Source organism: Crocuta crocuta, unplaced genomic scaffold (genome assembly GCF_008692635.1).
Source record: "Crocuta crocuta isolate KB4526 unplaced genomic scaffold, BGI_CrCroc_1.0 scaffold811, whole genome shotgun sequence".
Classification (NCBI taxonomy): domain Eukaryota; kingdom Metazoa; phylum Chordata; class Mammalia; order Carnivora; family Hyaenidae; genus Crocuta; species Crocuta crocuta.
Window position 1 is genome coordinate 1,010,305 of NW_027530352.1, and position 14,086 is coordinate 1,024,390.

Consider the following 14,086-nt stretch of genomic DNA (forward strand, 5'->3'; position numbering starts at 1 on the left):
TCTTACCATACACGTATCCAGGTCTTCCAAACGCTCCATCTCCGTGAGCTCCTCCACAGTGAGGACGGAGCGTGTGGCTGGCTTCTCCTCGGCCGGTTCAATCTCTGACGACTCCGCCTGAGGAAGGCTCTTGCCCCGCCTGCTGAAATGGTCAGCCTGAGAGAGTCAAGATGGGTGCGAAGAGGGAAAAAGCACAGAGGGAAGGAGAGAGCAGGTGAGCTGAATCCTGGAAGATTCTTCCACAAGGGGGCGCAGGGAAGGGTTCATGACCATTCCTAATCCATTCACACCTGAGTAACTTACTCTTCTCTTTCTTTGGAGGGTGGACTGTTTTAAGCAAGAAATTACAAAACCTTCCTTAATAAGTGAGAATACTTAGTCTAGAAGAAAAAAAGGGGCGTTCTTTTTATTAATTTTATTTCATATTTCTTCTGAAATACCTTCTTTCTCTAGTCAGTGTTTTAAAAAGTATCTAAGGAGGGGAAATAAAATGATTCCAACTTTCACTATATTTAAAGGCTGAAGGGAAGGAAATTGCTAACAAAACTGTACTTGCTGATGGCTTTCATCGCTTTCATGTAATGAACACCACGTTGGATAGGATTTACGAATTTCCAGTGTTATGCATTGGGTAACCCTGAAAAATCTAATGGTAAGAGGCAGAATGTATTGGGCTGAAATTAATAAACTCTATGGTTGAGCTGGACTGGGGTGCCTGTGTGGCTGGTTGAGCTGGTTGAGCTGGACTGGGGCGCCTGAGTGTCCAACTTTGGCTCAGGTCATGATCTCATGGTTTGTGGGTTCAGGCCCGCATCGGGTTCTGTGCTGACAGCTAGCTCAGAGCCTGGAGCCTGTTTCGGATTCTGTGTCTCCCTCTCTCTCTGACCCTCCCCTGCTCACACTGTCTCTCTCTCTCTCTCTCAGAAATAAATAAAAACATTAAAAAAAAAAAGATTAGAATAGGGTTGAGCTGGATCATCACCAGTAACTCTGATTTAATTCTTTTGAAATGATAAGAACCATGGGGCATCTGGGTGGCTCAGTCACTTAAGCATCCGACTTCGGATCAGGTCATGATCTCATGATTCGTGGGTTCGAGCCCCGCCTCGGGCTCTGTGCTGACAGCTCAGAGCCTGGAGCCTGCTTCACATTCTGTGTCTCCCTCTCCCCCCACCCCCCCCACCATGCTGTCTCTCTCTCTTTCAAAAATAAAAAAACATTAAAAGAAAATTTAAAAAATAAAACATTACAAAAATAACATGTTTGCATATTATGGCCAATCTCAAATTGCTCTAGAAGTTTCTGCATGTTTCCTCATAGTTGTTGACCTAACTCTGTCAGGGATTGGTGCCCACTGGCTGGTGGGCCAGCTCAGGTTTACGGGCAGTATTCTGAGTGGCACCCTAGGAGATGTCTGTCCTGCCTTTTTGATTTTAGAGGACAGCCTAATGTCTTTTTCCGACATGTGTTTTTCAAAATATTCATGTTGCCTGCCTTGCGGGTAAGAATCGGTTACCATTCCGGCCTCTGTGGTGTTCTCTGGTGTCACCAACAACTCAGGGCCCTAAAACCAGGTATCTCCAGCCGCACAGTTAACCTGAGATATTTCGCTGGGGAAATGTCGTAATGTTCCACATCACATTGCTCACACGTTTGAGACACAAGACATAACCAGGAACAAAACCTTCATTTGTGCCTCAGAGGACTTCCTCAAGCTCAAAACCCTGAAGGTGCTGATATAGTTTTCAGATGCACCAATATGGGAAGTAAAGTCCTCCACTTCCAGTCTATAGACAAAGAAGATGTACTTCTTTACCTCGGTTACAGCCAAGAGGCCCGGCTGGGCGCTCAGCAGCTGGCAACCCCTAGCATGTGTCCATGTTACTCTCGCCTTTCTTTGCCCTCAAACATTTCGTTTCCCTAGGCTCCTGTTTTCCAGACTATTCCATTCTCAAATTATCATATCAGAGGGCAACAAAATACACACATAAAAATGAAATAAATCTAAAATATCTTTAGATCTCAGTCTCCACATGGTTTCCTAACAAAACTCTTGATCTGCATTATAAGTGGGCAACATAATTTGTGGATACCATCACTTCTGTCCCCCAGCCTCCCCTCCCCACCCCAATGCCTTCTGGAGAAATTCTAGCATGCTCTAGAATGTCTGGAAGCAACGCAAGAGAGAAAGTAGGACCCTGGCCCACAGAACTGCAAAGGAGTAAAATGTAGAAAGGGAGCCACGTCCCCAAATTGGAGCCTGCCCTGCATCATAGCAGACGACGAACCAGGATGTCCGACCCCAGATACCCACAGCACTCACCAGTTTATGATGGCAGTGCGAGAGTGCATCCAGAATTTCATCCACAATCCGATCAGACAGGAAGGAGGCCAGTGTCAACTTCACTTCGCTGTGTGAACATCAAAGGTGACGGTAGCATTTTAATCCGTGCGAGGGGAAAACATCACCCGCCCGGACGCTCTGCTGATAAGCTCAACTGTGATTCTGTTTCTGTCTTTGGAAATGGGATGTAAGGATGTGTGAATAGGGCTAAGGATTTCCAAATATAAGCCTTAAACGGGGCCATAAACACACAGGTAATAGATTTTCTTTACCAATTTCAACCTGCCTTTGTAATTTCAAAACTCAAGATTTACTGGGAGAAATGAAAACCACCTGGATAAAGACAAACTTAATGGGAACCGTATGTACCATGTGGCAAGGAACAATCCATCCATTGACATGAATGAAAACAAACCTGGGCTGGAGTAAATTAAGAAAGTATGATTGTCAAACTTTGGTTATTACTTTTTTTTTTCTCTCTTTGAGATCTTGATTTTATTTATTTACTTATCTATTTAAATTTATTTTTTTAAATTCAAGTTAGTTAACATACGGTGTAGAATTGGTTTCAGGAGTAGAACCCAGTAATTTCATCACTTACATACAACACCCAGTGCTTGTCTCAAGTGTCCTCCTTAATGCTCGTCACCCATCTGGCCCATCCCCCAACTCACCCCCCTCCAGCAACCCTCACTTTGTTCTCTGCATTTAAGAGTCTCTTCGGTTTGCCTCCCTATTTTTATCTTCTTTTTGTTATAACTTTAATATGCATTTCCCCCACCTTAAAAAAAAACCTGTTTAGCAACCAAATGGTACCACATTGAACTGCTTCTGCTTTTCTCTCCATCTTACTTCAAACTATTATAAATTCACTGTTCTTCTGCCTTATGAACAGAAGTTACCATAATGTTTGGTTTTAGTGTCTCTTGTCTGACCTTAAGAAGAAATCCAGGCAATAGAAAGTAACGCACTGGAGTTTTCACTAATGACTCGGCCACTAGGGTTCAGTCAGATAGCTGGTATTTTAGTCAGAATTTTAGCTATGTGCTGTTCCCAAGAATTCAAATTCCATTTGTGTGTCTTCAGCCTGACTAGTCCTACCCAAACGCACATATGCACAAATGTATATAAGTGCACAACACATTTAAAGGTGAATGTGCTAGAGAGATACATACCCACACTCCTACATCGACTCATGAGTTCAGTCTGCTCTTGAAGTCAAGAATTGTAAAGTTTTTAGAGCAGGGAAAGGAGTTATCAAAATAAAATTATTTATTCGCAAAGCTAAGGTTGAAAGTGTATTTGTGTAACAGGGAAAAACCTTTCTAACCTAAAGGCAGTAATTTGCATTGAGAGTTTTCTGCCAAGGAAGATTTCTGATGGCAGGGCAGGAAAATGGAGGCACTAACTCTTTGATGTCGCCATTAAAGATTTTTCTAGGCTGAAGATAAAAGGATGCTTCATTAATTCCTGTCTCGGAAACAAGGTCTCCGTAGCTACTTGGTTTATCTAATACTTTATTATTCCCCAGAGGTGCACGAAGATTCAACCGGATCTCATTAAAAATACAGATTACTGGGTCCCACCCAGACCTCTGGGGGACAGAGACGGGGGCTGGGAATCTAATTATGACAAGCACTTCCTCTCCTTTTTTCAGGCATGTTTGGGAAATTTACTCCTTCATAAAACTATAGAATCAGTAGTGTATTTCTCCCTCCCCCGCCACCCATCTGAACTGGAGAGGGGTGGTTTATCCGTCTCAAGTTGTAGCACCAAACATGATCCTTCAAATAAAACACACTTTTAAAAAATGTTTCAGGATGGTCCTATCATTTTGTTACTGGATATTATACTTCCTTATTGAACTTCCAAACTGCAGACTTTTTAGGGGGAACGATTCCACTTAAGCTGCACTGCACAGATGTACTTGGAGGTCTACACAGGTGTGGATGTGCACACTTTCATCCCATCAGTGCTCAGGAGGATGCGTTATAAAAAGGCAGGCAGAGACTTAATGAACGCAGAGGCAAGTCACTGATGTGAGGCATTCTATACTGCTGCCCACTTCTCAGATCTGCCCATTTGCAAAATAAGTGACCGATCATATTTGACAGAATTTGGTGTGGTAAAGGCATCAGAGTATGATCTGTTGGGAGTTCGATCCGTTATCATGGAAGAATGGCGGCCAATACATTTTTTCCTTCTTCATATGTAAGCGACTTCAATAAAAATCCCAGAACTCCAGGTTACAGAAATATGAAAGTGTACCTTGTAAGTGCTAGCTAGAGTTAATAAAATCACTAGTCTGTGGGGTCCTGTACGTCCTCTAAATGTCTTTTCATTTCTCAAGTCCTTCAAACTGTCTTATCACCCAGCTGAGTCAGGACTAGAATCTTTTATTTTTAGAAACCCCGACACACACAGCTGCACCTTGGCCCAGAGTCCGGCCCGTTACTGCAGAAACCTCGATTCTCAGAGTCCCAAGATCTGGCTTCCATATCTAGATTATATAACATTTTTGGCTTATTTTAATTCTCCTTTTTCTCAAAGGCTGCTATTCAGCTACCCATCATTCACTACGTGTGGACACAACTCCTAATTCTTCAGATGAGAACTGGGATTTTTTTGGTTTGGTTTTTGGGGTTTTTTTGGTCTATATCTAAATATTCTTATCAATAAGAAATGGTTAAAATGGGGGAAATGGGAAAGTTCAAATATTTCTGAACCTGGACTTGGTTTTTAGTCCACTGATTCCCCAACTGAGACACAATGAGAATCTGGGGAGTATCATTCAGACTGGTAACCACCTGAGTTTCTACGTAGAATTTGGGGAAACTTTGCTGGTGATCACATCAGCTCAGTATTCGTATCTTGGCCGATTTTTCAAACGTGACGAAGCACAGATCTAGGTACACACTCCAGGGTGGCGTTAGCACATACACAGTATCACAGACCCCGCAAAAGAACACAGAAGGAAAATACCGTAAGGTCACAGTGGACTCTTTGCCTATTTATAGGTTGCGTCTTTGCTCAGAATAGCATAATGGCAGGAAGCCAAGTTCAAGTTAGTGCTTTCTAAAGGTGGAAGATAAGCTTCAGCAGCAGGAAAAAGGGATTACAGACATGTACCCCTATTAAAACTAAAACACTTAAAAAGAGCAGTTAACTGTATGCTCTTTAGTAATGCAGGCATTCCTGTGGTTGTCTTATTTTGGAAACGTATAAACCTATGCATTTATGCATAGCTCTATTTATATAGAGTCGGTGCCTATCAGACACACCTCACAGGTTATATATGGATAAAGCCAAAGGTAACACTCTTCACAGCTGCCCCCACGGCTCTCATGCGGAAACTGCAGACCCAGTTTATTAACGTCATAAACTCACCTAATTTTGTTAAGGATGTCAATTCCAGACTGCTCCAGCAGGACATTCTTAACAAAGGTGCGTGGAATGGAAATCTTTTCAGTGCTGGCATGAATCAAGTCTTGTCGAATGTGGGCTTTCTTCATCACGTTGGGACACAGATTCTCGGCAGCGTCAACCATGGACTCCAGCAGCACCTGCAGTGCGGCGCGAGCAGAGGGGAGAGGTGATGACGGAGCATGGGATGCACCTGCCAGAAGGCTGAAAGGTGCTTCTTGTATGACGCTGAGCCCTCGGAGACCAGGGCGCAAGAGAGACCTCGGAGCACGACTACGGATTCTGCAGCCTTGGGGTAACCTGTGACCGCTGATGACCACTGAGCTCAGGCAATCACTTTAAGTCACCTGGCAGACCCACCCACACTTTAAGCCGCCATCAGAAGTGTCAGGCTCTACCAGCTGCACTTAACATCAGGCGTTCATGGGAGGATTTAAAAAGACACATATCAAGCCTTTAGACACCAACTTACCACACCAGGCAGCTCTCCCTGCTGCGAGAAAATAAAGTGACAGATGCCCCTAGAAAATACATCGAACTTGAACTCTTGCGTGATTTTACAAATCACAGAAACCCCAAATCAGAGTGAACCATTCAATAGCTCTATCAAAACATGAGCAGTTAAAAAAAAAACAAAAAACAAAAACAAAAAAACCCCCCAAAAAACCTCCACAGATTTATTCTTTTAAAAAAAAGCAGTAGTGCAGAGTGAAATTAAAATAGTTACAACAGGAAACAACATAGACGATGGACACAAACATTTATGGGGCACTTTGCAAACAACAATCAAAACATGCTTTTAGGGCACTCTAGAATTTGCAAAATGTTTCTGCACGTTTTATCCTCCTGACATCTGTGAAGATGGGGGGGAGGGGAGTGTCACATGATCACCATTTTGTAGTTGAAGAATGTGAGCTAGGGAAAGTTAAATAATTTGCCTGACATGGCTTGTAAAGTGTGAAAATGCCATCAGCGTTAGGGTCAGACCTAAATCTGCATCCTAGCTGAGTGGCACTGGGCTGTTATGGATTTCCTAATCTTACTTTGCTTATGTATAAAATGACAAATAAAAAAGTTCTTGCCTCTCAAGATTACTGAAGATGAAATGACATTACACAAGTAACGTATGCTGTATAATGCCCAGTGTAGAATAGAAGTTTAGTCAGGGTGTCTGGGTGGCTCAGTCCGTTGAGCATCTGACTCCCACTCAGGTCATCTTGTGGTCCATGGGTTTGAGCCCCTCATCAGGCTCTGTACTGACAGCCTGGAGCCTGGAGCCTGTTTCCAATTCTGTCTCTCCCTCTCTCTCTCTGCCCCTCCCCTGCTCACGTTCTGTCTCTCTCTCAAAAATAAACATTAAAAAAATGTTTTTTAAAGTCTATCACAGATCATATCACAAATCTGTTTCCAAAGAGCTATTTTTAATAAGATTTCAGTTTTTGGAAGGCAGCTTAAAGCCATCACTATTCCAGTGTGAACAAGGACAGGTGTGGCATTATCCTGGACACACAGGAACAAGCTCTGTATGCTCAGAGTCGCATCCAAGCCCAATCCCTCTAGTGACATCTCTCATTCTGCTACAGGATGGAAGCGGAACGGCAGGAGGTTTGTAAAGATCTCCTGGAAACAGAGAGGAGAGAGAGCCACCTGAGAACTTTCCAAAAAGCAGGTCCTCTGTCGGTGTTATAACTCTAATTACTGGTTTCACACATCATTCCAAGAAAGGTACAAGCAATGCAAATAAGATCATTTAAGACAGATTATTTTCCTTGTTGGCAGTAAATAAACACACTCCGGTCCAGACAGCATAGCAGTTGAGCACTCCTGATCGGAATCTGTACTCCTCCACATTCACCTCAGTTCAAGCACGACCTCTTTGAGGTGACCTTCTGGATCTTACTGTCTTTGTGCCCTTTAACCCCCAAGCTGTGTCTCATAACATTCTTTGGTAATCACCTGGCATCTGGTGGGGACCTCAGCAATTAAATGCATCGTAAAATGGTCAAGAATGCAGTACCTTTTCACCACTTGGGTGTGAAAGAACCCCTCTGAGAATCTGATGAATACTCAACTCAGGAAAGTTAGTATAAAACTTTGCATGTAATTTTAGAAGTTCACAGAGAGTTAGAGGCACCAGATTCCAGATACACGACTTGTTCCTGATGGAGACTATGAAATCCTACTCTTTATTGCCAGGGCCTAGCACACCTCTTGGAACATCTCCAAAAAACAAAATATTCTAAGCCCAGGCACTCACCGAATGCAGGTACTGAACAGCCCATCTTTTCTCTACTAGTCTTCTCTCTGTTGCATTGGTGTGTCGACCTCTGTTGACTGTCCTAATTATGCTATGGCCTGATACATGGTAAGGCAAGACTACCAACCGTCTTACTCTTCGTAAGCGTCTGAGCTATTCTGAGCACTGCTTTTCCATATAATCAGAATTAGCTTTGTCAAGGTCTGTTAAAAATCTGTTGGAATTTTCATTGAATTGTATCCAATAACAGAAGAGTTTTGGGAACACTGACATCATGTGATCCTGTCTCTTCTACTCATAAACATGACACACATTTTACTGTTTTAGACTTTCTTTTAATGTTTATTCACTTTTTTGAAGATTTTTAAAATGTTGATTTAGAGAGAGAGAGAGAGCACGCACAAGGCGTGGAGGGGCAGAGGGACAAAGGATCCAAAGTGGGCTCTGTGCTGACTGCAAATGGCAAGATCTCGTTCCTTTTTTATTGTCGAGTAATATTCCAGTGTGCGTCCGTCCCCATTCATCTACTTTTGGACAACGGGCTGCTTCCATCTCTTAGCTATTGTAAATAAAGCTGCAATAAACATAGAGGTGGATATATCTTTTTGAATTTGTGTTTCTGTTTTCTTTGGGTAAATATTTAGTATTGGAATTATTGGATCATAGAGTAATTCTATTTTTAGTTTTTGAGGAGCCTCCCTACTGCTTTGCACAGTGACCGCACCAGCTTGCATTCTCCATATCCTCACCAATACTTACTTCTTGTCTTCTTTGCCGTACAACAGCTTTTTATTTTGGCGTAAGCCCCAGAATTTAATTCTGCTTTTGTTTTCCTTGGCTGAGGAAACCTATTTAGAAAAAGGTTCTTTGGCTGATCAAAGAAATTACTGCTTATGCTTCCTTGTAAGAGTTTTATGGTTTCAGGTCTCACATTTAGGTCTTTAATCCATTTTGAGTTGATTTTTTATGGTGTAATAAAATGGTCCAGTTTCATTCTTCTGCATGTAGCTCTCCAGTTTTCTCAGCATTTTTGTTGAAGAGACTGCTTCCCTACTGTATATTCTTGCCTTAACTGTTGTAGATTAATTGACCATATGAGCTTGGGTTTGCTTTTGAGCTCTCTATCCGGTCCCACGGATCTATGTGTCTATTTTTGTGTCAGTACCATACTGTTTTGATCACTACAAATTTGTAATATATCTTCCAATCCATGAGCATGGGATAGCTTTCCATCTGGTCATGTCATCCAATATTCTCTATTATTACTTTTTATAGTTACTTGATCAATTACTGGTTGTCATATTCAAAGATTTCTACCAGAATGAATTTGTTGATTTCTCTTCATAAGTGTGTCCACTTATTCCTATATATATGAAGCCCTAGGATTAACACATACACATTTGAAATTATGTATATCTGGTAAATTGGATCTTCCAATGACCATTTTATTTCCAGTGATGCCTCTTCTATTGTATCACTAGATCTGGGTGGGAGTATTCCCCTGGTATGAACTGAACCTTGCATTTCTTGCAAGGTGGTTAGTTTCATTGTCACCTGCCCAAGCCAGTGGCTGTGACAACACCAAGCAATCTCAAATACTTCCTAATGACCTTTTAGGCAGGCAGTAAAACCCCTGGTTTAGTGTCTCTGCTTCAGCTGTCACATGAGAAATTGTAACATGGATATTTTACTTCCTGTCTGAAGCAGCACTGACCGACGGACCCTCCTGAGATGATCAGTGCTGTCCAATAAGGGAGCCACGAGTCACACAGTGCTATTGAGCACTTCAAACATGGTGAGTGCAGCTGAGAAACTGAATTGTAAGTTTTTAAATTTTAATGTTAAATTAAGTTTAAATGACCACACGTGGCTAACAGATAATATACTGAGGAATGCAGGTCTAATGCTGCTGTCTTAAATCTTTTCCAGAATAAAACTAGGAATGTTATTTTTCCTCATTCCCTGTTGAATTAAATACTCAGTTCTAGTATTTTATTTATATTTATTCATAATTTTACAGCACAGACTAGGCATTAACACTGTTGTTTATGGTCAATGTTTGTCTTTACCCACATTTCATATTTTCCCTGCTTACTATTCTTTCTTGCATCTCACACCGTCTCTCTTTGGTAATTTCTCCTTTGCCCCAAAGTATATTCTTTAGATGTTTCTTTAGTGTGGTCTAGTAACAGTAAACTATTTTAGTTTTTGTTTGGATGGAAATGCTTTCATTTCATCCTTGTTCTTAAAAATTAGGTTTGTTGGATATAGAATTCTTGGTTTACACTATATGTTCTATATGTTCTCTTGGAGGCATGAAGATACTCTTTCATCATCTTTGGCTTCCACTGACTGTTGATTTGAGAGCTATCTTGTCAGCCTTAATATGGATCTTTTTCCAGTAGGATGGCTCTGCCCTTTCTCTAGCTCCTTGCAGTATCTTCCCTTTGTTCGCAATGTTTTTAACTTTTTGTTGCGTGATTATAGACACAGATTTGCTTTTATTTGTCTGACATGGGTTTCACAGGACTCCCTGAATGGAAAGATTCTAGTCTTTGAACAATGCTTGCAAGTCTCAGCCACCATCTCTTCGATCATTGCCTTTTATTGGTCTCTCTTTCCTTCTGGAGATCTAAATTAGGCTAATGGTAAACTTCCTCACTCCTTACAGTCTCCATTTTGTCAGTCTACGTTATACTACCTTCAGACAATTTGCAGTGAGTAGGCCGTGTATTTGAAATGTGATAACCAGATTTCACTTTGCATGTATCTCCCCAATGATAGTTATGAGGGTCTCTATTTCTTAACTGTAAAAATATCTAACACTATTCTGAAATCCTGCATAGTACCTATAAAATAAATTGGGTGAATATCCTTAACATGGCGGCTACCCTCCTACATTCTTGCAGTGAGCCAACGACTTGCTGTAATTCACTACAAGCAAGTACAACGTCCACACAAAAGGGCCCTGAAATCTTTCTTCTGCTTTAGAAAATAAGTATAGGGAAACGAGAAAACTCAGAGAACCCTTTTAGCCAAACTGCGTTAATACCTGTGAAAATGCCATCGACACCCCTCAGGCCTCATTTCCTTGTAAATCTTAAATTTACTAGTGACGTATTTCACAGGTTACATTGGGAGTGAATCAAGAATTTCCAAAGCCAAAACAAGCACTCTGAAATTTAAGTCCAGAAGGGGAAAATGAAGGTTCCTTTTATGTTACCACATCCAAATCCCACTGACTCATCTACTATTGCTCTGGGAATAAATGATAGGATCAAAAAAGGGAAAACAGAAGGAGACTTGTGTTTTTAAAATATCTAAAGGAGCCCAGTCCAGAGAAAATAGCACCTCTTTTCCAAGAAGGGGTTTCCCCAAACTTAATGGCTTTCTTCTCTTCCAGGAAATCTGCTAAGAAGGCGGGTTCATCTGCCCATTTCTTTTGCTTTTCTGAAAGGACATTTTTTTTGAAAGATGGCTCAGAGAGCTATTTGAACTTATTGTTACCCAATATTCAAAATGTCTACCATTGTCCAGGTGCTGAACAATGTTTAGACACAGGTGACACAGCTGACCTGCTTAGAGCAGGTAGTTTGTAGGAAGCTCAGGTCAGAGCCCCAGCCTTACTTGTCCCATTGTTTTAAAATTCACTGTAAGAAAAACTTATTTCTACAAAATCATCCATCCACGTTAGTTTTTACTAGTGTAACATGTTAATCTGAAAGAGTTTGGGAAACAGAGAAAGGACTTTAGAAAAAAGTCGTAGTAGTGAAACAAAGCCCACTGTAGATTAGTAAAAAAGTTAATATGGATTTTAGTAAAGATACATTTTTCCTGCATAATTTTAAGGAAATCAAGACACTGAAAGGCTGTGTAAATAGACAAATGGAATTGTTTTAAAAAGAATAAATGATGTCCATTTGTCAGTACACCGCGAGGAAGCAGAGAGGAAGTAAACTGCGTGCAGCCTACTGAAGGCAGTCTACTGTACCCAGTGAAAACGAAACTAATGAGTAACTTTAAATTAAGAAGTCGTGATTGAAGATTTGCTCCGATTCGCGCCAGACATTCCCACAGGGAAAGGAACTTGCCAAGGGACTGAAGAGTGAAGGAAACAAACAAGTGGGGAATATAAAACACGGGCCGCTGAGCAGCTGGGACCGCGGGGACCTGAGAACAGCATTCTCTGACACACGCCAGTAAGGCAGCCTCGGGAGGGAACCCCGGGGTCAGAAAGGCCAACATCAGAAAGTGCGGGGAATGTCTCTCTACAGAAAAATAGTTTTGGTCCTAAATATATTTACATTATTTCAGGCTTTTAAAAATTCAAAAGGCTTTTACTTCAGACTCTGCCTTCCACTCCCTCCCGAGAACGAGGGGCCAGAGTCAACGGCAAGCATGCAGTGCGCAGAGAAGGAAATGGGGCAAGGGGGGGTGAGACAACCTGTGGGTTCAACCGGTTGAGACAGAGACAGAGTCTGTCCGACACGGCAGGTTCTGTTGGCGTGTCTGACATGGATTTAGATGCCAGCCAACTCCTGGCACATAAGGACTTCTCGCGCATACATTCGAGGGAAAAATTAGACAGTAGATACAAATAAACAACTTAGAAAAGAAATACAAATGGTTGATAAAATTACTTGACTTATATTGCCTATTAAAAAAATCCGAAGGACGAGGTCCCCAGGTGGCTCAGTTGGTTAAGCACTGGACTTCAGCTCAGGTCATGATCTCACAATTCATGAGTTCCAGCCCCGCGTTAGGTTCTGCGCTCAAAGTGCGGAGCCTGCTTGGGATTCTCTCTCTCCCTCTCTCTCTCTGCTCTTCCCCAGCTCAGACTACATCTGTCTCTCAAAATAGATAAATAAACTTTTAAAAAATTCCAGGAAGTACATGTTCAGAGAGCATCCAGACTGGTGGACGCGTGGAGGTGCGGGGAGGGGGGTGCACCGTGACAGGGCGTGATGGCCCCGTGGCTCCCCACAGACCCTGCCCTGTGCGTGTCTTCCATTTGAGTGTTCACCTGTCCCCTTCATCGCATCCTTGAATAAACTGATAAACCTGTTCCCTTGACTTCTGTGAGTTGCTCTAGCAAATTAGCCCCACCAGAGGAGGGTGTGGGGGACACCTGATTCAGTTATAGCCGATGGGTCAGAAGCACAGGGACAACCTACACTTCCTGATGGCATCTGAATCAGGGGTGAGAACAGTCTTGTGAGACTGAGCTCTGAGCCTGTGGGGTCTGAAGCTTCTCTGGGGAGGCAGAGTCAGAGTGAGTTAGGCTGTAGGATGCTGAGCTGGTGTCGCAGAGAACTGCTTGGTGGGGGCGAGTTCCCACACATCTGGTGACCCGATGTGTCGGAAGTGAAGCGTTCTGTGTGAAGGTAAAGGACAGACAGGTGGACGGGTTTCTGAATACACCGGTACATCCATGTAATGAAATACATGTGGGCACCGTAGACGGAGCTCCTGCCTCCCCGTCCTCTCAGTCTAAGGCAGTCACAGAAGTTATTTCTCCCTAAAGCACTCTTCTCTTTCTGCCTCGTCCGTAGAAATCCATTGTTCCCTTATCAATGGCGATGGTAAAGTACATTTATTTATTATTATTATTTTTTAAATATTTTTATTTGTTTCTAAGAGAGAGAGAGACAGCATGCGCAGGGGAGGGGCAGAGAGAGAGGGAGATACAGACTCTGAAATAGGCTCCAGGCTCTGAGCTAGCAGTCAGCACAGAGCCCCACGCGGGGCTCAAACCCACGAACCGTGAGATTATGACCTAAGCGAAAGTCGGACGCTTAACCGACTAAGCCACCCAGGCGCCCCACATTTAGAGGTTTACCACCAAGAATAAAATGGAATTTTCTAGGTTTCACTTGATCTTATTATGCAGAAGTTATTCCAAAACTGAGGCTAGAAAAGCACAGTATTCAATCTCTTCCACATGTGTATGTGTGCTGGTGCGCGCGTGCGCATGCGCGCACACACACACGCATCTAGAAAATGTAAGTAGCTACATTATGAAACACATAGTGAAGTCATAACAGTTTCATTTTCCAACATAA

At 42.3% G+C, this 14,086-nt stretch overlaps 1 protein-coding gene across 1 annotated transcript in view; it reads right to left on the reverse strand.

The window, feature by feature from the left end:
* CARMIL1 (capping protein regulator and myosin 1 linker 1) overlaps positions 1-14,086 on the reverse strand; it is a 282,219-nt gene that overhangs the window by 51,243 nt on the left and 216,890 nt on the right. The window contains exons 27-29 of the mRNA XM_077765769.1: positions 5,732-5,907; positions 2,324-2,411; positions 7-156 (exon numbers count right to left, since the gene is read on the reverse strand). Of these exons, the coding sequence (XP_077621895.1) occupies positions 7-156; positions 2,324-2,411; positions 5,732-5,907 (414 nt within the window). The remainder of the gene's footprint in view (positions 1-6; positions 157-2,323; positions 2,412-5,731; positions 5,908-14,086) is intronic.